Raw genomic sequence first — 25375 nt, 5'->3', positions numbered from 1 at the left:
TCCACCGGAAAGGGAGGGACTCTCGCCTCTCTATTTTTCACCTATGTTTTTCACACGGTTTAGCACAACCGCAGCGTGCAACATTTCACGTTACCACCGTTCTCTTAATACATCCAAGTTCACTACTGTTTCTGTATGTTATGAATTAATGTATCCCTGTTAACCAGACAATACGGCGGTTTTAGTTTTACATGCAACCCGTCAATGCACCCCGGAGGCAAAATTACGAATCCCACTATTGCCACGCCAAGCCCTGCCCTGCGAAGCAGCTCGATTGGTTGGGGTTAGGCATTTCACCTCGAGTGGTTAGGGTTAGGGGATTGGTCAGGGGATAGGAACTGTACATGTAAGCATGGACGCCTGGCCAATAGTAGTGTGTGAAGGCTATTGAAGGGCGGGTCTTGGCGTGGCCATAGTGGGATTCGTAATATCGCACCCCGGAGAAGTCTGTCCCTTTGATGTAACGTAGTCGACAAGAAACAACCAAAACTTTTGAGAGTTCCGTCGTAATTTTACCATGTTTATTGATCCGCAGTGACACTACAAAGTTTCGTTACATTTTAGTACAAATATACCAGACACAGAAATTAGTTGCGAATTGGAATGGACGACTAATGCGACCAGAAGACGTGAGGTTGCTAACGTCACTAACTGTTAGCTTAGCTAGCTAGCTGAGACTCGGCTCCACCCCCAGGTTGCTCAGCTGTTCTTGTCAGATAACCGTTAAACGTGACGCATTCATGTATAACCAGAGGCAGGCAAAATTGTATATTTTTCAAAAACTCAACAGGTAAATAAGTCTGAGTAAGCTTTCAACTGATATGAGGAAATGCTGTGTAACTTAGGAGGAGACTGTATAAATTGGTATTAGTTTTGGTGCTCTAGGTAGGTATCGACACACCCACTTAAGGCACTGCCTGCATGTCAACGATCAGCTAAAACTGGGGTTAGCTCATATAACGGTACAAATAATAATCCGTAGCTAATTATTGTTGTCCTTATTTACGTTTTTTATTTTAAGCTGTCTGTACAATATCCAGTGGTAAAATAGTACTCAGATTAGCTACTTACCATTATTTTAAAGTAACGTTACCATAACCACTAGTAAAAATACTCTGTCACAGGTCACGAGTTGAGTAAAAGTAAAGTAACACCATTTTAAGTATCAGTTAGCTAAAGCAGTTATTAAAAGCTGAGTAGCTCCTGTCAATGAAGTACAAAAAGTACAATATTTCCTTCTGAAATGTAGTGGATTAGAAGTATAAACTAGCAGACAATGGGAATATTTAAGTAATGTACAAATACCTCAAAATTAGGTCGAGTAATTCAGACTACTTAGTCACTCTCACTTCTGACGATATTTGTTGATTATCTGTGGTGAATCTGTTTGATCATCTTAGTATTACCAGCTGCCATGGCCTCAGGTGGGGCCCCAGTGCCAGGGGCCACCCATTTGGCCACCAAGGTGGAGCTGACCATCTCCTGTGAGAACCTCATGGACATGGACATCTTGTCTAAGTCTGACCCTCTGTGTGCCTTGTACATCAACACTTCAGGCTCCCGCTGGCATGAGGTCTGTATTACGTCATGGGTGGGTGGCTATGTATATGAGTTAGGCCTTATTTTGAATAAGCAATCTATATAAACCTTAAATCTAACAGACATACCTGTATGCATTGTTGGCAGGGTAGCTGATGATGTGACTGTTATAGATTTCAATGGATGTATTTGGCTTCTGATCTGACATCTTAGATTATAAATACTGTATGTTCCTTCTTTGTGAAGTTTGGACGCACAGAGATGATCCTGAACTGCCTGAATCCAAAGTTTGCCAAGAAGTTTGTGATTGACTACTATTTCGAGGTGGTGCAGAGGCTGAAGTTTTGCGTGTATGATATTGACAATACCACCTATGACCTGAGTGATGATGATTTTCTGGGGGAGCTTGAATGTACCCTGGGCCAGGTGAGCTTCACTTTGTACAGTTATAAGAGAAAACGTTGGGCTTTTCGCCACTTTTTCATTGTTCTGTGACACTGCCAGTATTTTGTGGTCAGATTGTTTCTAGCAGGCAGATAACTCAATCTTTATTGCTGGAGGACAAGAGGCCTGCAGGTCATGGGACCATCACAGTGAGTGGACTTTTTCCCATTTGTTCTCATCAGCTGTGATTGAGGCACTCTCTTTGTGGCCATAGACAATCTGGACAGAAAAGCTGCAATGTGCTCAGACAGCCGTGACTCAAGGATCCTAGTTGTGTTTGTTAAAGGAAATCACTTCACCAGATAGTTATTAAAAATACCACAATCATTCTGGGATTAGACAATTATATATCTGCATCTTTTGTTGGTTATAGTGACCTTTGATTGATTGCTTCTTACTCTTTAGTACAATAGAAAAGAAATACAATACAATACAACATCACTGCTCAGCTAATGTAAACTTACACAATTTCTGGGTTTAAAAAGACCAAGAAATAAAAAAAAAAGAGTTCTGTCACTGTCCAAGAGTTTTGATTTCTTTTCTTTTTTTCAAATAGATCTGTGCTGAAGAAATAACAGATAACAGAGTGGTAAACTTTGAGGTGTCAGCCCGCAGGCTGGACAAAAAGGTAATGAAGATCACTTTAAAGCTTTAGTGCGTATCTTTTTGATAGTCATGAACGTCTGTTACATTCAAGCCATTGCCAAATGAGACACTACAAAGTTAATTAAGACTATCAGCTCTGATAGCTCAGATCTGTCTGTATTTCTGAGTATGGTTATGTTCAGAAGATTGTGGCGTCCGGCACCTTTCGCTCGCAGAAACTCAAGTGAAGATAATTATATTTTCTGAAGAGTCCATCATGTTTTTTTTATTCTACGTGTCCTCCTTGGTTACTAGCGGGAGGGAGGGTTTGGGTGGCAGGACGGTCACGGAAGGCTTGTCTCATGTGGACTTGCCGGAAGTTTTGTTGTCGTTACTTAGAGTTCCTCATGGGGGCGACAGAAACTACGCACTATAGCTTTAATGAGTTAAGTCTGACATTTGGGTTCTTTATTATTTCAACTGCCTTTTGATTTACTTGAAATATCTTGAAGTTTTTGTGGTGGTCCGACCCTTTCCTGGAATTCTACAAGCATACAGAAACTGGATGGCAGCTGGCTCACAGAACAGAGGTACACATATGTACCAACAGCTCATTCCTCTGCTTGCACAGAATTATTATTTGACTTGTGGCTCATCGTAACCCATTTATACAGGTGGTAAAGGACAACCTTAACCCAATATGGAGACCCTTCCACATCTCATTGCAATCTCTCTGTGGAGGAGATGTGGAGAGACCTATAAAGGTAATTTTGTTTACCATTTTAGTTATTTGTCTCAGTGTGTTAGCCCTGTAAAATGTAGCCCATACCTGTTCCCTTAACAGTAGATTTTATTTAGTCCCTTTAATTGTTTAGATCTGCTTGATTGACCATGTTACTCTAACATACTAATGATTCATCTTGTAATTGCATTTTCTTTTCATCTTACAATGCTTCCAAACTTAAAAACATGCTGCGACCCAGCTGGAAAAGTGATGTGTGTATTTATGCACGATTCTTGACATCCCCACCTGAAGGTGTGCATTTTTGCTATGTTCTTTTTAGTCACTTGAGTTACTTCCATTGAATTTACTGTATTTGCGTTGATAACTAAGGGTGAAATGTGATTGGTTATTTGTGCATGTGAGGTGTGACGTTTTTTAAATTTATTGTAGGGTTAGACTGGTATTGGACCAAGTGTGCACTAGGGGTGTTCAAATTAATCATTGCATCGATGCATCGCGATGCGGACCTGGACAATTCTGCATCGATAGACCATAAAGGATTAGTGCCTACTGATGTTACTTGTTGATTTTCCGGTCGCTGCTTTTTTTAGTTTTTGCATTTTGTCTGCTGTGTTCAGACTCCGGTACATTCAGGAAGTGTCTTTTTTTAAGAGCAGATCCAATAAAAAGGGGAGTTCACATATATCTGGCTGCTTGAATTTGTAAATAAAAACCATGTGTAGCAATATATAGTATTGAGGAGGTGACGCATCATGATGCATCGTGATATCGAATCGATTCGAATGGTAGACAGGATAATCGTAATCGAATCAAATCGTAACATCAGTGAAGATTAACACCCGTAGAGTGCACTGAAAATATGATGAAGCTTCCTCGCTGACCACAAATGGTGAATACTGTATGTTTTAATTATGTTTATATTACATCTTGCCATTGTAGTATAGGTCTATTTTCCTTAGTAGTCTAAAAAAAGACACGCTATCTACATCCAATTTCAAAAATGTTTACATGTCGACAAAACAAACATTTGCACTTTTTTTTAATTAAAATGGAAACGTATGACTAAAGAGGACAAAGGTTATTTATTTTGTCAACCACTACAGAAAATCTTTCCGTTTGTCTGCAGGTTGATTGTTTTGATCACCATGTCAGCGGCTCCCATGACCTTATTGGGAGCTTTAAAGCCACACTTGCGGAGATGCAAATGGGAACACACATTTCCCCGGTGGGTTGTGTGTGTGTGTGTGTGTGTGTGTGTGTGTGTGTGTGTGCGTGTGTGTGTGTGTGTGTGTGTGTGTGTGTGTGTGTGTGTGTGTGTGTGTGTGTGTGTGTGTGTGAGAGAGAGAGAGATTCCAGCACTACCAATAAAAGGCCTGTTATTTTAACTGGCATAAATATGATTCATGTTCTCACCTGCAGGCTGAATTTGAGTGCATTTCCCCAAAAAAGTTAAAGAAGAGAAACTATAAAAACTCTGGGGTCATTTGCATCAAGAACTGCCAGGTAATCATTTATAAATTAGGACATTTCAAATCTAACTCTACCTTCATTTTTAGTATATTTTCTCTCGCTGAGCAACCGCATCTTCTCATTCATAATTAGAACATGCATTTTTAAGACAACCAGAAACATAAATAATAGGTTACCACTCTTACTGATTTGATTGCATCACAGCACATTGTGTACTGCTGCAAACAGTTAACACAATGTTTACCCTTTCAGGTGGTGAAGGAGTATACCTTTCTGGATTATATAATGGGGGGTTGTCAAATCAACTTCACTGTGAGTTTGGAAATGTCAGACCCAAGATGTTATTACTTTATATACTTTTAATTATGTTCACATTGTCTTATAAGTAAAATTTATTGTTTTATTTGATTAGATTTTTTTTTTAATGAGCCCAAAATGATATCCAAGTGTTGTGCCTCTATGACCCTCGCAGAATCATAGTACCGGTATATACTGTGCTACATATCTCTTATTGACATTTGGTCACTGAGCAAGCAGCTCCTCATATCTTGATCCTTATCCTCTCTCGGACCCTGGCCAGATCGCCATCGACTTCACGGGCTCTAACGGGCATCCCAGCTCTCCCCAGTCCCTCCATTACATCAACCCTGAAGGCTATAATGAATACCTGACAGCCATCTGGGCAGTGGGTAATATCATCCAGGACTATGACAGGTAAACTACACTGCTTTGTCCTACGTTACCGTACTACCTCATTAATTCTCTCCGTGACTTTTGCAGAGCTTACAAAATATGTTGAAGCAAAGCCAAGCAAGAGTTAAGCCAGTAAGATGTAACTTGCCATTTTCTAACTTCTGATTTGGAAACATCTGTATGATAATGTTTGCTTGCTTACAGTGATCACACTCTCTTGACTGATGGGCCCAGTATAATGTGTGTTATTAATTAATGTTATTCCTATACATGTATTCTTTCTGTCTTTCTATGTAGTAACAAGATGTTTCCTGTCTTTGGTTTTGGAGCCCAGGTCCCTCCCTCTTGGCAGGTATAAAAACATCCTAAAAAAAACTTTAAAATCCTGTCATTAGAGAGACTAGACATTAGACATTTAAACATACTATATGTTTCTGCTTTCTGCCGCTAAGGGTCTTAATCAAAACAATGGATGGTAAACACAGACTTTTGATGACGTTGGGAAGTTGCGTGGAATTATGGGAGTTGTAGTTTTTATTGTTAAACACCGTCACCGATTAGAATGCATCTGTTCACAGACGAGTTTACCCATTCAAGTTTATTCATGTCATTCTAATAAAATAGCTGCAGTTTCTCCAACATAATTATGTTTTTCTTGATTTGATTTGCATTGGTAGCTGACCAGTTAGCTAGCTAGTGAGCAAGCAAGCTAACATTAGCCAGCAGCTAATCACACCATCACAATATATTTCACGTCTCATCCCGACTGAAGTCTCTTTGCGTCGGGGTAGTGAGGCAGACCGTGTGCTAGCTGGCTAAATTAGTATTAGAGTTGTTGTCTATCTATACAGCTAACGTTACTGGTGAACTTATTTGTGGGTTAGCCCAGTGCTGTTAACCGTGGTCAAAACCATAGACATATACAGTATAGTTACATGTCTATGGTCAAAACAATCATACTAAAAATAACTTTATTAGCGTGTATAATGACGCTGTAACCCTATAACATTACCCTCAAAGCATTAGCATTAGCTAGCTACTTGTCAACCAGCTCATTGTAGTAACGTTAAGCTGGATTGATATTGAAATGTATCAATAAATAAGGTCACTGCTGTATTACTGTGTTGTAAATGGCATGTAATCAATGACAAAATGATGCCGTATGCCAGAAAAAAGCAGTATTACATTACTGAGTATTATTCTTTCTGTCACATTATATGGTTTACAATTACTCTCGAACATATCACCTGGGTGCCCGCTTTGACGGAACTAGAGAGGTCAAACGTTGTATGACGCCACTGACAGGCGACCAAATGAAACGTCCCGTGTCAGAAATAAAATTTGAGATTTCTCTGGGTTTGAAAATTGGTGGAAACATTTGGGGTAGTGTAAGTACACAACTCAACAAAACATATAACATAGGTATGGTCGTTTGTAAACATTTTAATGCAGAAATGTTACATATTGTACCTTTTTAAATGACTCAATCAGGTTACACTCATACTATCGACACGCAGACTTACCTGGCTGGCAGTGCATTGTACTTTCATAACAGCTCACAATTATTGCTGTCTTTGTGATTTTAGCTGTGTCAGACGTGAAATCATTTTTATACAGTAGGTAAGACTACAGGTTTCTTACAAAATGAATATTAAAGGACACAGGAATATTGTGACTGTTTTTTCTCACTTGTTCCATTAATACATTACATCCAAAAGTTGGTGTAAAATGGTCATGGGCTGTCTATCTATGAATCATGCTTACAGGTTTCCCATGAATTTCCTATCAATTTCAATCCAGCAAATCCATTCTGCGCCGGTAAGTCAAACCTTATGTCAGAAGATTGTGTTTGGTTGTTAAAAGTTGTTCAGTTATGTGGCATTGGAGCTACCTTATTCTCATTTGTGTGTGTGTGTGTGTGTGTGTGTGTGTGTGTGTGTGTGTGTGTGTGTGTGTGTGTGTGTGTGTGTGTGTGTGTGTGTGTGTGTGTGTGTGTGTGTGTGTGTGTGTGTGTGTGTGTGTGTGTGTGTGTGTGTGTGTGTGTGAGTGACAGGCATAGAGGGTGTGGTGCAGGCCTACCGGCACTGTCTACCCCAGTTGAAGCTCTGGGGCCCCACCAACTTCTCTCCGATTATCAACCATGTAGCCTACTTCGCCAGACAAGCTCTTCGGCAGAATATGGCCTCAGTAAGTAGCCAAATTCTTTTTTCTCAAAAGAAAAATAGTTTAAATACTTTGGTCAATGTGAAATCTCAGGACTCTGTTCCAATCAAATATTTGTTCAATAGATTCCATTTTGAGAGCAAGCTTCGCTGATAGAAAAACTAACAATCTTGAAAATGGATAGGTAATACCTGTTAACTTGCCTTTTTCACATGGTATCAGACAGTTTGTTCCCTGTATTAGCACTGAAGCATGCTTTTTAGATCTAGCATAATTTGATCTCTCCTGATCTCTCTCTCAGTAATAAACTTTTTTTTTTTCAAGCAGTATTTTGTAATGCATGAAATGTGTTTTAAGAGTTCAGTGGCAAGCCGAACAAACTGGAAATTTAAAACGATGATATAAGATCTGAATAAAACAACCTAGGAATAAGATAATATTGTAATACCTAATGAATGTATTCTTTGTATCGGACGTTGTCTAATTTATTTTCTCTCTCCATCTGTAGCAATACTTTGTGCTGCTCATCATCACAGATGGAGTGATCACAGACATGGATCAGACATGCACTGCTATTGTGGAGGCCTCGCGTCTGCCCATGTCTATCATTATAGTGGGTGTGGGCGGGGCAGACTTCAGCGAAATGGAGGCCCTTGATAGTGATGGCAAATTGCTGTGTTCAGCCAGGGGCGATGTTGCTTCAAGAGACATCGTCCAGTTTGTGCCCTTCAGAGATTTCCAAGTAAGAAGCAGCCCATACCGATATGCTGCAATAGTAGAGTTATTATATTTGTAATTATTTGTAATTAGAGCATATTTTATAATTCAATATTACCTAGTATAACGTGTTTACTGATTTGGAAGTAGATGCAATACATGTATAAAATCACACATTTCACTATTCAGGTTGATGTTATTATTGTGTTTGGCAGTGGCTCCCACTGCCCCTCCCAGCTAATTGCTCTTCACATTAATGTAACACTACCCAGCCCACCTGCCTTCTCTCTTAGGCTTCCTTTGATTTCATTGATCAGAATGAGCTGTCAATAGCACAGACACATGCACACTTTAATGTTAGCAAGCATGGTCCCACATGGCTAAGACTACCTATAATTCTTGTAACATTGCCATTGCAGGGAAACAGCGTGGCCCTTGGCCAGAGTGTCCTGGCGGAGCTGCCTGATCAAGTGGCCTCCTTCTTCAAATCTTACAAGCTGAAACCCCCTAATATATTCAGTGTTTCTGACCCGTCCTAGAAAGGTTGGTTAAATCAACCCAAATACCTCACACTTAGTACTTGTCTGCATCTCCCGCACCCTCTTTCTGCATTGAGTGTATTAAATGGCGCGGATAAATGCCAAGAAATTAATGTGGTTGAGATAATGGTAGTTTGCATAATGCATGTAACACTGCAAATGGAACACTTGATACGTGGTATGGCTTTGTTGAATAAATGTCATTATTTCTCTTTCTTTTCCCCTGTATTACTTTCTTGTTTCTTTGCACAATCTCTCTACGCTGTAATCCATATTTCTTAGAGATGAATTCTGTGTCTTAATCTGTGGTGTTTTCTGTCTGTCCAGGCAGTGAGCTGGGAAAGGGTCGTAGTCGGGCGTTGGACCAGTTGTGTCAGCGAGAAGTCTGAGGAAGAGCATGGTGCTCGAAATGTTTCACAGCATTAAAAATCCTTCTAACGGGAGCTATTTGGTTTGAGGATCTATTTATTTAAATTATATGTCTTTGATCCAGCACCCATCCTATTTGGCATGGGGATGTGCATATCTTTTTTTTAAACATTTCTTACATGTTGTGTCAACACCATCACCCTGATGTGACACTGTTTTTTCAGAACTTGTTGACAAGTCCTGGTTGCTTCTGTACATTTGTCCAAAATTTAATTTATCTATAAGATTATGTAATTTTTAACGTGATGTTTAATTTAGTACCAAGTTTGAGCTTTTCCCTGATACTGTGGGTTTTTGGCAGATGTTACATTTTAGGGAACGTGTGTAAGCAGTTCTAAAAAGTGTAAATATATATTTTTTCACTATAGCATCAATGCTGTCAACTAATGTATGTTCACCACAAAGACACTGAACTTGTTGTGGCAATGTAATAACAAAAAATGCCACTGGAGGGAATTTGAAGACATTTCCAACTCTAATGGTGCAAATGATGAGGTCCGCCAAGACGTCTGAGTCTAACACTTTATTGTTGAATAAGTTCAACAACGCCTACAAAACCGAGTGTGCCAAATGAAAAAGTTAAAAACGAGCAGACTATACCAAAAACCATGTAGACTATCACACGCACACATGACTTCCAGATCCTAATTCCCTCTCGCCGCTCACCTGTGATTCCCCCTTTCTAACATCTGTGATTGCGGTAATTAGCTCATATACCGACAGGCAGGGGCGGGGCTAGAAGGTGGGCACGATATATGATTGCCCCCCCCAACAATTAGATCAGATCAGAATCACTTAATTCGCCAAATGCATCACACAGGAATTTTACATGGCAATAAGTAACACAGAAGCTCGACAACAAACAGTATATGCGTATAGCTGCATAAAGCGTGCTTCAAACAATTAAATAGATAAAATGGTACAAAGATATAATAGTGAGGGGGGGGCAGTGGATCAGCTATTCAGGAGGGAAATGGCTCTTGGAATGAGGTCCTTGTCCTCATCGCACTGTACCTTCTTCCTGAGGGAAGCAGCCTAAAAATGTCACCTGCTGGATGGGACTGATCAGCAGCAATTTTAGCTGCCCTCTTCCTGACTCTGGCCTCATACAGGTCACTGATTGACAGCTGCCTCTGTCCAGTCAGCCTCTCTGCTGTTCGCACAATGTGCTGCAGTCTGTTCTTCGCCTGGGCTGATGCTGAGGCAAATCATACAGTAATGGATGTTGACAGAAGGCTTTCCACAGTGGCTCTGTAAAACCTAGACCCAACAGAGCTGGAGACGTTCAGTTTGGTTAACTGCCTTAGGAAAAACATTCCACTGTGAGCTCTCTTAATAATGGAACACTATTATCAATATGATTGTTGCAGCTAGTAGACATAACATCACAGTCCAGTAAGCTTTATTTAGGTCAAATAGCTGTCTAACGGAATATATTACACACTATTCAAATGTTATTTAAAACGACATAGTCTACTACTATTGAATTAATTTGTATCTGTAGTCTTTGGATTGTTATACCAAGATGGTTGGGGGTACAAGTTGATGGCTGGCAGGAAGAAATCAAGAAAGATAATCAATGTTATTTGTTTCTGTATTTATTGTTTGTTTATTTCATATTAATGTTAAAATATGTTTATATGTATGCACCAAACCAAAGCAAATTCCAAATAAGTACTGCTTACCTGGCAATAAATCTTTTCAGATTCTGATAATAAAAATAATAAAAAAATAAATTTAAAAAAACAGTTCTCCTCTTGGTGCTCATTTTTTATGTGGGGCATCTTATGGTCTGTGGAGCGCCCTTTTTGTCTGACATTATCACAGCTTTGACTGGTCTTCATATCCAGGTAATTCTGTATGACTCATAGATAGTAAAATCAAGGTATGACTGGGAAAATTAGGCCTTTGGGTTCACCGCATGACTTTCTCAAAGTGAAACCACACAGTCTCTGCACATTTGTAATATTAAATCAAATGTCCACTTCTCTGAAGATGTGTTTATGACCATTTTATAAACCGAATGATGTAATTTAGACTTTTTTGACAAGCTTTACTATGGTTAAAACCTCCAAAATAAGTGCTCTCTTGCTCTTGTCTGCAGCGGGTGTCTCTTTACTGGAAACAGTACACAAGGCACCGCCCACTTAGCTTGCCAGCTCTTCTGTCAACCCTACAAACACCAAACCACAGCACACACAGCTAGCTAAGTTAGCTAACAAGGTAAGACAAAATAAAGACACATTTTTACATTGTGTCTTTTTCGCTCCCAAAATAAATATAGATGTAACGGTTTTACTATCTAACGTTGCTATGTTACTTAAAGGACTGAAATTGTAACGATACTTTACGTCATGCTACGTTACGTATCTGGCCTTTAACGTTAACGTTTGCTGAAACAAAATAGGCATTGTCAACTCGTTCACGTTACACGCAAGTTACCAGTTACACTTTATCTATTTTAACAGCAATAAACGTGTGTGAAGTGTCTTTCGGGACGGCCGCTGTAACGTAATGCTCCTTAAGTTAAGTAACTAGCGTTGACAATTCTATTTATAATGGACAGAGCATATGTAGCTAGCTAGCTACATCTATGGGACAGACCGCATAAAACAAGGGCGAATGTTTTACTTTGATTTCGACATGTATTCAGGCATCCGCTAACGCTTGTTGGGTTGGTACGATCATATGACTCTTATCTACTGGATCGCAACTCCCAGTAGTCACCACTGCGCACTGGCGTTATAAAAATCCTAACGTCACATTTTTATTTAAACTAAAGGGGCGGTAAGTACATTATGTGTTTGCGAATTTACAAAACGAATCATACGATCTCTTATGTGTTCTACACGCTATACATTTATATTAATAAACACATGTATAACAACATTTTGGCTCCATCAGGGCGTGTCAACTGCCAAACCTTGGAAACTGTACACAAAAAAGATAGGTAAAAACTCAAAAAGTAGCTAATGTTGTAAGGCTAAACAATATAACGTCTGCTAAATAAACAAGAGGATGAAACAAGTGTCTCACTCTCACAAAATGCAGATGGCTGCTGCTCTCAGTATAGTCATAGCTCAGTCATAACCTGGATGAATGTTATGGGTGTGTGTATGTTCCCTTCCGTTTTTGTATGACTGTTTATTTGTGTTTCTGTTGGTCAGTTTGCGTGTGTGAGTGTGTGTCCTCCAGGCTGTGATGGCAGCAGTTGGAACCCCAGCGCCAAAGGTCACTGACTGTGTGACCAAGGTGGCGCTGAGCATCACCTGTGAGAATCTGCTCGACATGGATGCATTCTCAAAGTCTGACCCTCAGTGTGTGCTCTTCATGAACAGCTCAGGGCCTCACTGGTGTGAGGTTAGTAGGTCAAAAGGCTGATCTACAAGGCCAGAATTATTCTCCTCATTCAAAAAAATGAAGTATTTCCAGTATTTAGAGACATTTTTGAAGGGAGATACCTCATCTGTTTTTTTGTCACTTTGGAAATGTCAGTAGCTGCTGTGAGTCAAAGGGGGTTTGATTATGTACAAGAAAAGTCCTTGACTCTGAAACATGTATTTGTGTTAGATTGGCCGGACAGAGAAAATCGAGAACTGCCTCAATCCCAAGTTTTCCAAGACTTTTGTCGTTGACTACTACTTTGAGATGGTGCAGAAGCTGAGGTTTGAAATATACGACATTGACACCGTCAACTGCAGTCTGCAAGATGCTGACTTCCTGGGAGAAATGGAGTGTACCTTGGGACAGGTTAGCCACTTTTTTTTTTTTTTTTAACAAATAGTCATTCAATCACAAATGCTTCTTCAGCATGCTTCGTTCTCTTCATCCGGGTTAAGCATATCAAAAGAACACATATAAGTCATTTTCCTATTCTGTAGAATTATCATTGGAAGTGGTGTTGGGGCTGTGGCATTTCCAGTGATTAATAAGATAACTCTGTTGTTCAGAGAAGTGTTTTTCTGTCCAGGTTGTGTCCTCAAGGAAACTAACAAGACCACTTGTCATGAAGGACAAGAAACCTGCAGGGAAAGGTACCATCACTGTAAGTCACTTTCATTCAGATTGGCAATGACGTTTACTGTAGAGCATTAAGGGTATTTGATTCTAAGTGTACTTGTGTCCCTTGGTGTATTTGCACCTTATTTGACATTTTTAACACAATGCTGTGTCATGTTTTGTAGATATGTGCCGAAGAAAGAACAGACAACAGAGTGGTGGATTTTGAAGTTGCAGGTAGAAAACTGGATAAAAAGGTATTGATTGCTACTGCACATTTGTATCATTTGTAGGAATTCAGAAATATTAAATATTGTAGAAGATCCTACTGGAGAGAATCTGAAGTGTTGCTGTGGTCTTTGCTACTAGAGATAAGTTTTTATGAATAGAAAAGTATTCTCTAAATTGTTATTTTCACTACATAAACAACTACACTTCAGGGCTACGGCAGCTTCAACCACAACATGTGGAGATTGTAAGACCTGTGATTGGTCAGCTTGGCTTTTTTGGGCTTTCTCCTACAAGTTTGTTGACAGTGAAGGCAAATTAAGCAAGTTGAGAAAAAAAGGCTCAGTTATCTGTTGCTTTTTTTGTAACACACATCTAGAAAAGCCATTCCATTGCTAACCTTCAGCTCATTTGATATAGAACAGTGATTGAAAGGGTTATTATTCATCCGTCAAGTGTTGCAGTGCTGCTATCAACACATGAAATCTGATGTTGAACTATAAATTATAACCTCTGCCCTAGGTATCTATGGCGAGGCTGCCGCTCACCACTTTGGAATTTTCATTCCGCAAATGCTAAGACATGACCTAATTACTAAGCAGTAGTAAGTAATTAATTTGATTCAGCTGCATATTATTTTCTTACATATTTCCAGGATTTCTTTGGCAAATCCGACCCGTTCCTGGAATTTTACAAGCCGACAGAAACTGGATGGCAGCTTGCTCACAGGACAGAGGTACGGATATACTAACCCTAACTCTCATAACTAGAATGTGTATCGACACATTGAAGTTTTCACAGTTGCATGCATGACAACTGTCAGAGGTGTTTTTAATCTGTGCTGTTATGCAGGTGATCAAAAATACCCTAAACCCAGTATGGAAACCATTCCGAATCCCACTGCAGTCACTCTGTGGAGGTGACGTCGAGAAATCGATAAAGGTACACACACACACACACACACACACACACACACACATATTGAATGTATGGCTTTGTGACCGATGACACAGCAGCCTTTTTCTACTGTCTGTCTTCTTACAGACAATATGTTCTCATATGCAGGGTTGCTATTGGGAGGAGTGTTATGCTGGCTTTAGTCGTGTACATTTATATGAAATTTATGAAATTTTTAGAATGTAAAAGTTTATAGGCTACTAATTACTAATGGCAGTCTCTTATTTATTAGCTTTACTGAATACATTAGAATTTGTTTGAGAAGTTGTTTTCTTTTCCAGGCAAAAGTGATGTGCAGAAGCCTGTGAGATTTGGCAAAAACTGATAAGGGGAATGTCACCAATAGGATCAGCTTAAAGAATAGACCAAATGTATTTTACAGATTCTTGTTTCATACATGAATGTGAAAGATGTTTTTTTTTTAGTTTTTTTTTTATCCCAGCTGCAGTGAAAATCAAGGTTGATTTTTTTTTTGCTTGAACATCAACAACGAAAAAACGTTTTCGATCACTGAAGCATTTTCATTTTGTCATGTAAAATCACAGAAAGACCAAATCAAGGCCACATTGGGAACCCTGCCTATGTTTTATTGGTTGCCTCTTTTGCATATCTAAGGGTCTGATGATCTTGGTACAAATAAGGACATGTATTTTAGCATTAGTTTATGTATGTTGTGTTTTGTTTCCATCCTCTAACCCTGTAAAAGCACACTTGTCAGGAAGAGATGCTTTCCAGTCAACAGTGCAAGTGAGTTTACTGTCTCCACCGTGAGTGCTCTTCACGTGAAGGATGCAGTGTCTGTGATAGGACGGGCCTAAGTCCTTGACGCATCTGTATCTATCTTAAAGGAATACTTCAAACAACTTGAGGAGTTTGGCTCACTGGTCAACTTACCTGTTAAATGATAAAAGTATTGTCACCACAATCATCCCGTGTCCCTGGTTGAACATTGACTATTCAGTGGTCCATGTTGACAATTTGATGACACAGCGAGGCACTATCACTAATTCAAAATGGATTAAAGGACAAATCCGGCGCAAAATGAACCTAGGGGTTAATAACATATGTGTTACAAAGTCGACTGTTCTCTGGGATTTGTTTTCATGCAAATCCAATGTGACCAGTTTTACCGCAAACCGCTAATTAGCTTATAAAGCTAGTCGTTGGGGCAGAGGGTAAAGTAAAAAGAAATCACTATTTCTATACCACTAACAAGGCTCAAAATAGCACCACACTTCCGTGGTAGCATAATGAGGGTCCCTACATGTATACCGAAGCATTGAGAACTTTGTAAGTGTACAGACAGTTTATTAAAAAGATAGTTTATAAAGAAAGTACCGTTCACATATACAGAAAGGTGCCATGTTGGGAAAACAGTCATGACCAGTCGAACGACGAACGCCGTACAACCAGTAACCAGTAACGTAGCTCGAGCATGGCGTTGTTAGTGGTATCGAAATAGCGATTTCTTTTTACTTTACCCGTGCCCCGACAACTAGTGTTATAAGCTAATTAGCGGTTTGCGCTGGTCACATTTGATTACCATGAAAACATATCCATATATATAACGGTCGACTCGGTACACATGTGTTATTAACTCCTAGATTCATTTTGCGCCGGATTTGTCCTTTAAGTATTTGTAAAGCTTAAATATAAGTCAAGATATCCAGTTAGGTCTAGTAGTTTTTTTTGTCAGTTAACAAATAATGATAAAATACAAAACAACAAAAATGTATTGCGAACTTGCTAATTTCCTTGCTTACATAGTATATGAACCTCATATGTGATGCTAATGTGTTGTTGATCACAGACCTGGCTCCATCAGGTATTTAATGTTAAATATATTTTATTGTTAATACATGCGGAATCTATAAATCTGTAGGCCATACGATGAAAAAGAACACATTTTTCTGTCTGTGTCTAGTGGCCTAACTGTCACTCAGCATATTTATTTAAATTACCTGATTAAAAAAAAGTAATTATATGAATCAATAGGTAAGTCAACCAATGGGACAATTTCCCTAAAGGTAGATGCTTTCCGTTAAGATGGATCCCTTTTTATAGTTATTCATGAGCTTTCTTAGCTATTCATCTTGTAGATTGACTGTAGCATCACACAGCTTGTCTAATCCGTACTGGTTGCTCCATACGCTGTCTAGACTTTTGTCTTTTGTCTGTTCTCTCAACACTGAAGGCACTCAGTAGCTGCAGTGTGCAGATAGGGGGAGGTAGTAGGACCTTTACCCTTCTGTCAAATAGGAGGCTTGTGTGTGTGTGTGTGTGTGTGTGTTATTAGATTTTTTTTTATATCACCGTGTTGCCTCACATTTGAAGCTTCACATCCCAAAGCATGCTTTTGTCCCATCTGCTTTGATTTATTACACACTGATGATAGTTTATCAGTTAAATATAAACATCTTGTTTTGCTCAAAAGAATTGACTGGATTTGTCTTGTTTCTCCTAACTGTCGCGTTTCCCAGGTAGAGTGTTATGACTACAACAGCAGCGGATCTCACGACTTTATTGGATCCTTTGAGACCACACTCTCCCAAATACAGCAGGCAACACAAACATATGCGGTGAGCCTCTCTCTCTCTCTCTCTCTCTCTCTCTCTCTCTCTGTCTCTCTCTCTCTCTCTCTCGCGCGCTCTGTGTGTGCACGTTTGTCAGTTTTGGAATTTTTCCTGATGCATAAACAACAACAAAAAGGGATTCTCTCCAAGCTAAAGTAGTTGTGTCTGACAGTTGTGTGGTATGTTTGTGATCCTCTCAGGCTGAGTTTGAATGCACCAATAGTAAGAAGAAACAGAAGAAGAAAGGATACAAAAACTCTGGTATTATCGTTGTAAAGAAATGCAAGGTACTGTGGTTTCATATATTTCTGTATTTGTTTTCTTTGTTCAGTACATGCATACTCCACATGAAGACAGTTACAAGATCTAGAGATGTTCAGATGACTTATCTAAAATATTGTATACAGATGTGTATATATATATCAGGCCAGCTGACAGTCTTGCCTGGGCCCGGGACGAGATCTTAGATGGGCCCCTCGCGGCCAGATCTCTCCTTTTCCCTTGCTCTTCCTCTCCTCACATCTCTCACTGAAATTAAGTGTGTAATCAGTCTCTGATCCATCCTGCTCAGACTCTCCGACAGGGCAGCGAGCCCCTCCCGCATCACTCTCTCTATCTCTCTCTCTCTTCTCTCTCACGGGTAGCCTGACTCTGTCCCTCCGTTGCGAGGCAGCGGGCCCCTCCCGCATCACGCTCTCTGTCACCTGACTGCAGCTGGATCTCTCTCTGTCTCATCCTTACTGACGGAGCTACCAAACTCAACTGTTCCTGTCAAAGTTAACGTGTTGTGTCAGGCTTTTACACAAGCTAATGGACGTTAACATTAGAGCTGGCCTGTTAAGTTACGTTACAAGGCTCGTAAACGTTGGCTGCGCTGTTTCTTACCTTGCTCTACGTTGACAGTTCCAGCTTCACCGTCACCACCTTTTTTAAATATTTGTTTAGAAAATCTCTAAGGCCTCTATTTTCTTCTTCTCTTTTCTTTCCTTTTCCGAGCTCCGGACTTGTGCTGACCAAACATTTTGAGCGTACTGAACTTCAAATCAAGTGACAACATAAAATTTTGATCAGTGGCCAAACCATTTTTATGTTGGGGGTGGGGTTCTTGACCACCATTTCCAGGACAATTAGGAAGAGAACAAATAAAAAGCTTTTATGTAATTCAAATATTATGCTACATATTTTTTTCCACAAATAGGCCTATTTAAAAAAAGATTTTTAATTATTCCATAATTTAATGAGGGCCCAGTTCTGGGGCCCCCCTACTGGGCCCGGGACAACGAACCCGTTTGTCCCCCTGCTCGTGAGTGTGATATATATATATATATATATATATATATATATATATATATATATATATATATATATATATATATATAGTGTTTTTATCTTGCTTACTTTTGAACAAATAAATATTTTTCTGTCACCAATACTTACTTTCAGATAGTGAAGGAATATACCTTTCTGGATTACATAATGGGCGGCTGTCAGATTAACTTCACTGTGAGTACTACACATTTTTGTGAACTTCCGTCTTTTTTTAATGAATCTTTGAAGAAACAAAGAAAAATATCTCTAATATTTACATGTTACAATGTATTTATTTTTATTACAGTACATATTGAGGATTTAATGTGTTCAGGAAACATTTATAATGATGTTGGCAAAGCATTATCTTAAATGATATTCTCCTTTTTTATCCCGGCCAGATTGCTATTGATTTCACAGGCTCCAACGGGGCTCCAAGCTCCCCTCAGTCCCTCCATTACATCAACCCTCAGGGCTATAATGAATACCTGGCAGCTATCTGGGCAGTGGGTAATGTCATCCAGGACTACGACAGGTGCATAGATTGTTACACATTAAGTATTATTTTGGTATCAAAGTAGACTAACAATACACCATAAATCATTTAGGCATAACATTTTCTTTTTCTACCCTGTGCAGATTAGTCAGACAGACCAATTTAGAATATTTAAAGCTTTAGTGCGTAACTTTTTGACATTAATGAACGTCCGTTACATTCAAGCCATTGCCAAATGAGTTGCTACAAAGCTAATTAAGACTGTCAGCTCCACACAACTCTCTCTGTATATCTCACTATGACTATGTTCAGAAGATTGTGGCATCCTGTTTCCTGCGCAGAAACTCGAGTGAAGATAATGACCTCTTCTGAAGAGTCCATCATATTTTTTTAATCCTCCGTGTCCTCCTTGGCTACTGGTAACTGGGTGGAGGAGGGGGCGGTGCACGGTCACAGAAAGCTTGTGTAATGTGGACGCGCCGACAGTTTTGTTGTCATTACTTAGAATTCCTCATGGTGGAGACAGAAACTACGCACTATAGCTTTAACGTCCCGACATTCAATGTTTGTGTTCTATTGGATATTATAAAACACGCAACCAAATTCCTTCTCTAATGTTCAATGATGAAATCAATGTGAAAATGTATTGACTATTTCACTATGAGAAGCAGGAATGTCATTTAGAGCCTGCAGCTCTTTCCTTAAATGTCTCGTTATGTCCCTCACAAGGGCTCCAGTCGAATCCTTTGTATGTGTAAACTTACTTTGACAATAACACCTATTTGGTTTCACCTCCTGTAGTGACAAGATGTTCCCTGCTTTTGGATTCGGAGCCCAGCTTCCTCCTTCATGGCAGGTGATTGTTTGTGTTATTTATTTAGTTATTATTTGTGGTAGTTAGTTCAAAACATACTTGGATATTGATATGTATCGATGCAACTAAGGTCAACTCAGATTAATAGTTGTAAGATCTAGATTAATGGTTGTGTTTTGCAGGTCTCCCACGAGTTTCCCATCAACTTCAACCCATCAAATCCGTTTTGTGCAGGTAATAATAGACTGAAGCTGCTGTGAATTCACTGCCGTGAGTGTTTCATGAGACAGAACGTGACATGTAGGACATTTCGCTGTTCTGTTTCAACATTTCACCAGAAATTTGAATCGCTCAGCAGTTTGTCCTATAAATGGATCATCATGTTGCAAAGGGCTGTCAATTTGCAATTGTGCTGAATTACATGGAAATATGTATAAAATGGTGCTCAATGTCCCGTAAGACTTAGTTTTGTTAACCTGTGTGTGTGTGTGTGTGTGTGTGTGTTTTAGGTATAGAGGGTGTTGTCCAAGCCTACCAGCAGTGCCTGCCCCAGGTGAAGCTTTACGGTCCCACAAACTTTTCCCCAATCATCAACCACGTAGCCAATTTTGGCCTACAAGCCTTACAGCAGAAGACGGCCTCTGTGAGTTGCTGGAAGTTTCAAATCAATCAAAGTAGTATAGTTGTTGCTGTTGTGCGCAAATGTTTGTTCCTGTAGTTTTGGCTTGAAAGTAGCTACCAAACAGAGACAAAATAATCTCAGTAATCAGTTCTTCTTTTCCACACAATACGAGTGAGTGAAGGTGAAAGCCACTTCCACTTAATTCATGTTGTTTCTTGTGTTGTTCCCTCTTGTGTCAATGCTTTACAGCAATACTTTGTTCTGCTGATCATCACTGACGGAGTGATCACAGACATGGATCAGACGCGCAGTGCCATCGTCAACGCCTCTCGTCTGCCCATGTCCATCATCATTGTTGGAGTAGGGGGGGCGGACTTCAGTGCCATGGAGTTCCTGGATGGAGACGATGGAATTTTACGCTCTGCTGTAGGCGAGGCTGCCCTGCGGGACATCGTGCAGTTCGTGCCATTCAGGCAGTTCCAGAATGTAAGCTATATCATGAAGCAAAGTGTTTTTAGACATAAGTTTCTTTAAAATTCATTTCTTAATTACTGCATACATTTGAATGTCTAAACATCTTATTTCAGGCAGGCATTGCAGCCCTTGCCCAAAGCGTACTGGCAGAGTTGCCTGACCAAGTGGCCTCCTTCTTCAATTTATTTGACCTGAAGCCCCCAGGCGAACCCACTCCTTCCTAGAAATGTAGGAGGACCTCCAGCACCTAACTAACCCCATTCCCCTTCTTCCCTGCATCTGTCCAAAGCTGAATACGTTTCAGTAGAAGCATAGTTATGCAACCTAGTTGGCTTAATTCACCACCCTGTTTTTTCTTTTTTTTTTATATCCTTTCCTATTCACAGTGTATAAGACATTATGTCATCATGTACTGTGGGTCTATATGAGTGTGACTGTCAGGGCGTGGACATACTCTGCTTAAAATTCTAACTCAAGAATGCTTTTACAGTGGGATTACTTGCAGGACTATTTATTGGTGGAGTCCTGGAGACTGCTCAGAGCCTACATATAGTCCGCCACATAATGCTCCATAAAACTGCAAATAGTGGTTTTCACTAGGGGTGTTGTAAAGAATCCATTAGAATAATTGCCAGTCTTATCTTCTAAGATTCTGAATCAATTCACAACTTCCACAAATTGTTTTTTTCCCCTACCGATAACCTAGATATTGCCTAATACAGACTGCTGCGTAGTAATTGCTGATAAGGAATTAGCTTTAGCCTAGTCTATATCCACAAAGTTCCACTTCCGGGATTGCTCCCGTGCCGCAGGAAATTCCGCCGTCTTTTTGCCGATGTCCGGTACCTTCCGCTTTCTTTGTGTTGGAATTTTAAATTCCGGTGGATTTATGAGAGCTAGCTAGACTATCTGTCCAATCTGAGTTTTCTGTTGCACGACTAAAACAACTTTTGAATGTACACACGTTCCACCAAAACAAGTTCCTTCCCGAGGCTATTTTGCAGCGGCTCCGTGCGAACTTAGCGCCGCCCATGACGATTGTGATTGGTTTAAAGAAATGGCAATAAACCAAAGCATGTTTTTCTTCCATCCCGGAATGCTGTGTGGACTAGCCAGACCCTCCTTCGCAGCGCTGTAAAGGAAGGTCTGGCAAAGCGAGACTAGCTCTAGCCTAGTCCTTAGCCCCTCGTCTTCCTCCCTCTTTGTTTACAGTTTCAACCCGGCCTGCAAGCACTTCCTGTCGACTGTTCCAACAATCACCACTCTGGTTTGGTTGAAATAAACCCTTAATTCACCCATTCACATGGCTCTATACACGCTAAAAGTACTGATTATTTACATGGAGTCTGGTGGGTTTAACGATAGCGATCCCTGAGCTGTTTCTGGTTAAATTAGAGATTTTACTCTTTAAAAAAAGGTATATCTCTCTAGTGATCCTTTCCATAATGGTGTCAGACACTTAGAATAATAATCTGAGCCTGTCAGTGGCAAAAACAGAACTTTTACGTGATGAAATTGACGATGCACATTTGCCCCGTAGGATTATATTGCAGCCGGGTCACAGCGTTCTCGTTCAATACTGGACCAATTTCAAAGATTGTTGTTCACATCAGTCACTTTCCCACAAAAACATAGGAAAATAGGGTCCAGGTGGAGAAAAACCAAAGTTACCCTTTAACACCCCTAGTTTTTAAAAAAAATACGATTTTTTTTTTAATCGTTTTTGTACAGATTAAACAAACAGGTAAATTTAAGATACAAGCTGTTTCACCCTGTTTTCTGTCTTTTTGTTAAGCTAAACTAACCGGACGTATATTTAGTGTTCAGATATGAGAGCAGTGTTGATCTTCTCATCTGACTCTCTGCCAGAAAGTAATAAAACATAATTTCCCAGAATGTCATACTATTGCTTTAATACTTAAAGATCAGAATACATACCAATACCATTTATATGTTGTGGGAAGTATTTTGACATTACACTTTTATGATCTATATCTAGTGTAGTCACTGACCTCATTAGCATAACTCATTTTTGCAGGATATTTGGCAGTCCAACTGCTTCTTCTTTTTTTAAATGATATATTTACTTCATTTAAAGCTAAGGCTTCTAAGCAATCTTCTGCCAAACTTTTTTTTTATTAAGCCTGTAACCATGTAAATGTTGTATATGTTTATCATTCTGTCTCTTTCTACTCCTCTTTAGTGTCCACAAGAAATGCTTGCTCAGAGCGTCTTGGCAGAAGTCCCAGGTCAGGTGGTGAGCTTCTTCAGTAAAATGAGTTTAAGTCCACCTCACAGCGACACACCTCTCCCTGACCTCTCAGCATCTGCCCCTTCCAGTGATGTATCCTGAGGACCAACGATTCTCCTCAGAATACCGCATGAGCATGCAACATCTACTCTGGCTGCCATGCTACAATTTATATATACTATGTACCAATAGTATAAAGCCATAGGATACTGATATTGTCAAACATCCTAACATGTAGATAGTTAATGTGACACCAACATATGACTTTATGTGACTCAAGTGCCAGGATTATTAAGACTTTAGGTAACAGTTTGTTAGGTGCACAGTTTGATTTGACTGCACATGGTTCTGCTAATATTGATATTTCCTCCAGCATGTTATCATATTACAATGACCACTTGTTTGTTGGTCCCTGGGAAATGAAGCTGTACACATTTCTATTGAAATCATAGACATTGGACAAAGCAATGACTATATCAGATACAATTCACTAATGTTTACATAATGGATTAATAAGTTTGCCTAAATGCCTTTTGAAGATTTTACAAAAAAAAAAACGTACACTGTGTCCCCGCTGTGGTTTTGTACTTTAGTCAGTTTCTTTAAAAAAAAATGTATTCAGTTCCATATTGTTCACTTAGAGTTGAATACGTATAATATTTGAGACAATATTCAATCAGGTTTCCGTGAACGTCCTAGTACTGAGGATTGTTCATTTTCAATTCTTCTGGATTTGAGCTCTGCATTTGACACTGTAGATCACTCAGTATTGGATCGCCTTGAGGCATACTACACCAAAATGTTTTCAATTTTACTTATCAGACACGTGTTTCTGCGTAGCAATGGACAATGGCTCCTCATAACTGGTCTCTTTGACCTGTGGTGTTCCCCAAGGCTCCATCCTAGGACACATCATAAACAAACACGAATTCCAGTACCATTGTTATGCAGATGACACAAGATGGTAAATGTATGTCCCAATAAAAACTGGGGGGAAAACTGTCCGATATAAAGTGCTGGATGTCCCAAACCCTTCTCCTGTTAAATAAAAGCAAAATCGGAAATAATTCTCTTCGGTCCCCCAAAGTACAACCCTATTTTACAAAACCATCTTTGATTCTTGTCTTCAAATTTCAAACCTACAGCCAGAAACCTGGATATGGTATTTGACAGCGACCTTTCTTTTGAAAAAAAGATAAACATTCAGTCATGTTTCCATCAACTAAGGAGCCTCTCAAAGAATAGATTGTTTCTTTATCAGCCTGATCTCAAGAAGCTATGCTTTTATTTCTTCTCTCTGTAACTCATTGCATTAAGGTTTGAGCAAAAAAGCCATCAGCTTGCATTTCCGGCCTCTCTGGGACCTTTAAAGAAGTGCTGCTGACCACAGAGTACAGCTGGGACAAAATGCAGCTGCCCGGGCATGATCCTATCAGCCCTTGTTCCTGCCTGAGGGTCTGAGACTTGCACAATCAGTGACATCTATTAAATCCCTTCTCAATTTATTTATTTTTTATTATTATTTTTCAACAAAAAAGCTTTTACTAATTTAATCAAAGTTTAATTTTTTTACTTGTCTTATTTGTGTATTTCTGTTATTGTATTTGTCTTATATTATCATTGGATATGGATATGTTATTCTTTTTTTCATTATAATTTTCAATGCAATTTTTGTATTACTTAAAATGTCTGGTTTTATTTGCCTACGTCCTGAACTGTTTTAAACCTGGTTCAACCATTTACTACTTTAACCACTTTGTAACATTGTTTTGAAAAGTGCTTTATAAATAAAGTTTATTGTTATATTATTGATTTGATATACTATTTGGTGCTAAAAATGTTAAATAAGGAGAATCCCTGGAAGCGATTATCATCAGTAAGCTTCATTTGGTAAAATGCATGTTTACAACGATGCACACTAGAAGTTCACGCTGTCTTAAGAGCAGGTCGTAAAAATGTACTGACTGTTATGGAAATGGCCTAATACATTTTTCAAAGTGTACATATAATTCTTTAAATAAGTTGTTTTCACCGATCATTGTGACATTGCCTTATGTTTTGTACATGTTTTGGTCATGGACTTTGATTTTATTCATATTTTAATTTTATTGTAAATATGAGATACAAATAAAAAAATCTAATTTAACATACAAAACCATAGCCAGCTTCTACTTCAATATTTGTATTTGAAATTATTATTACAAGTTTTTTTTTATTTATGTTTGATGCTGTCTTCTTGTCATGAAAATAAAGAAATACTGAATGTATTTTCACAACCAATTTTGTCACACAACCAAATTGTAACAGACTTGGGACTGTGTCTTCTTAT

The 25375-nt window shown here is 39.2% G+C and overlaps 2 protein-coding genes across 6 annotated transcripts; both read left to right on the top strand.

The window, feature by feature from the left end:
• The first annotated feature begins 474 nt into the window (after nt 1-474).
• LOC120552414 (copine-3-like) lies at nt 475-9338 on the top strand. Of its 4 annotated transcripts, none has more exons than XM_039790482.1 (17): nt 475-790; nt 1401-1573; nt 1786-1965; nt 2058-2132; nt 2540-2611; nt 3081-3158; nt 3243-3332; nt 4440-4538; nt 4733-4816; nt 5036-5095; nt 5364-5497; nt 5774-5828; nt 7243-7294; nt 7530-7663; nt 8148-8381; nt 8776-8899; nt 9223-9338. In XM_039790482.1, the coding sequence occupies exons 2-16, from the start codon at nt 1415-1417 to the stop codon at nt 8893-8895; spliced, it is 1626 nt and encodes a 541-aa protein (XP_039646416.1). In that variant the 5' UTR covers nt 475-790; nt 1401-1414; the 3' UTR covers nt 8896-8899; nt 9223-9338. The 4 variants fall into 4 exon arrangements, with proteins under 4 accessions (XP_039646416.1, XP_039646419.1, XP_039646417.1 ...); XM_039790483.1 differs by having other exon boundaries at nt 790-885; XM_039790484.1 differs by lacking the exon at nt 475-790 and adding an exon at nt 942-962.
• Nucleotides 9339-11438: 2100 nt separating this feature from the next.
• Nucleotides 11439-24856, top strand: LOC120552411 (copine-3-like). 2 transcript variants are annotated; one of them, XM_039790475.1, is made up of 17 exons: nt 11440-11547; nt 12492-12684; nt 12895-13074; nt 13295-13369; nt 13509-13580; nt 14207-14287; nt 14404-14493; nt 16989-17087; nt 17282-17368; nt 18525-18584; nt 18791-18924; nt 19687-19741; nt 19882-19933; nt 20209-20342; nt 20571-20807; nt 20909-21023; nt 22999-23137. In XM_039790475.1, the coding sequence occupies exons 2-16, from the start codon at nt 12526-12528 to the stop codon at nt 21017-21019; spliced, it is 1626 nt and encodes a 541-aa protein (XP_039646409.1). In that variant the 5' UTR covers nt 11440-11547; nt 12492-12525; the 3' UTR covers nt 21020-21023; nt 22999-23137. The 2 variants fall into 2 exon arrangements, with proteins under 2 accessions (XP_039646408.1, XP_039646409.1); XM_039790474.1 differs by lacking the exon at nt 20909-21023 and having other exon boundaries at nt 11439-11547; nt 22999-24856.
• Nucleotides 24857-25375: the final 519 nt, after the last annotated feature.

This window comes from Perca fluviatilis, chromosome 22 (genome assembly GCF_010015445.1).
Source record: "Perca fluviatilis chromosome 22, GENO_Pfluv_1.0, whole genome shotgun sequence".
NCBI lineage: Eukaryota > Metazoa > Chordata > Actinopteri > Perciformes > Percidae > Perca > Perca fluviatilis.
Note: the sequence above shows the minus strand (reverse complement) of the source record. Positions and strands in the feature narration are given on the sequence as shown.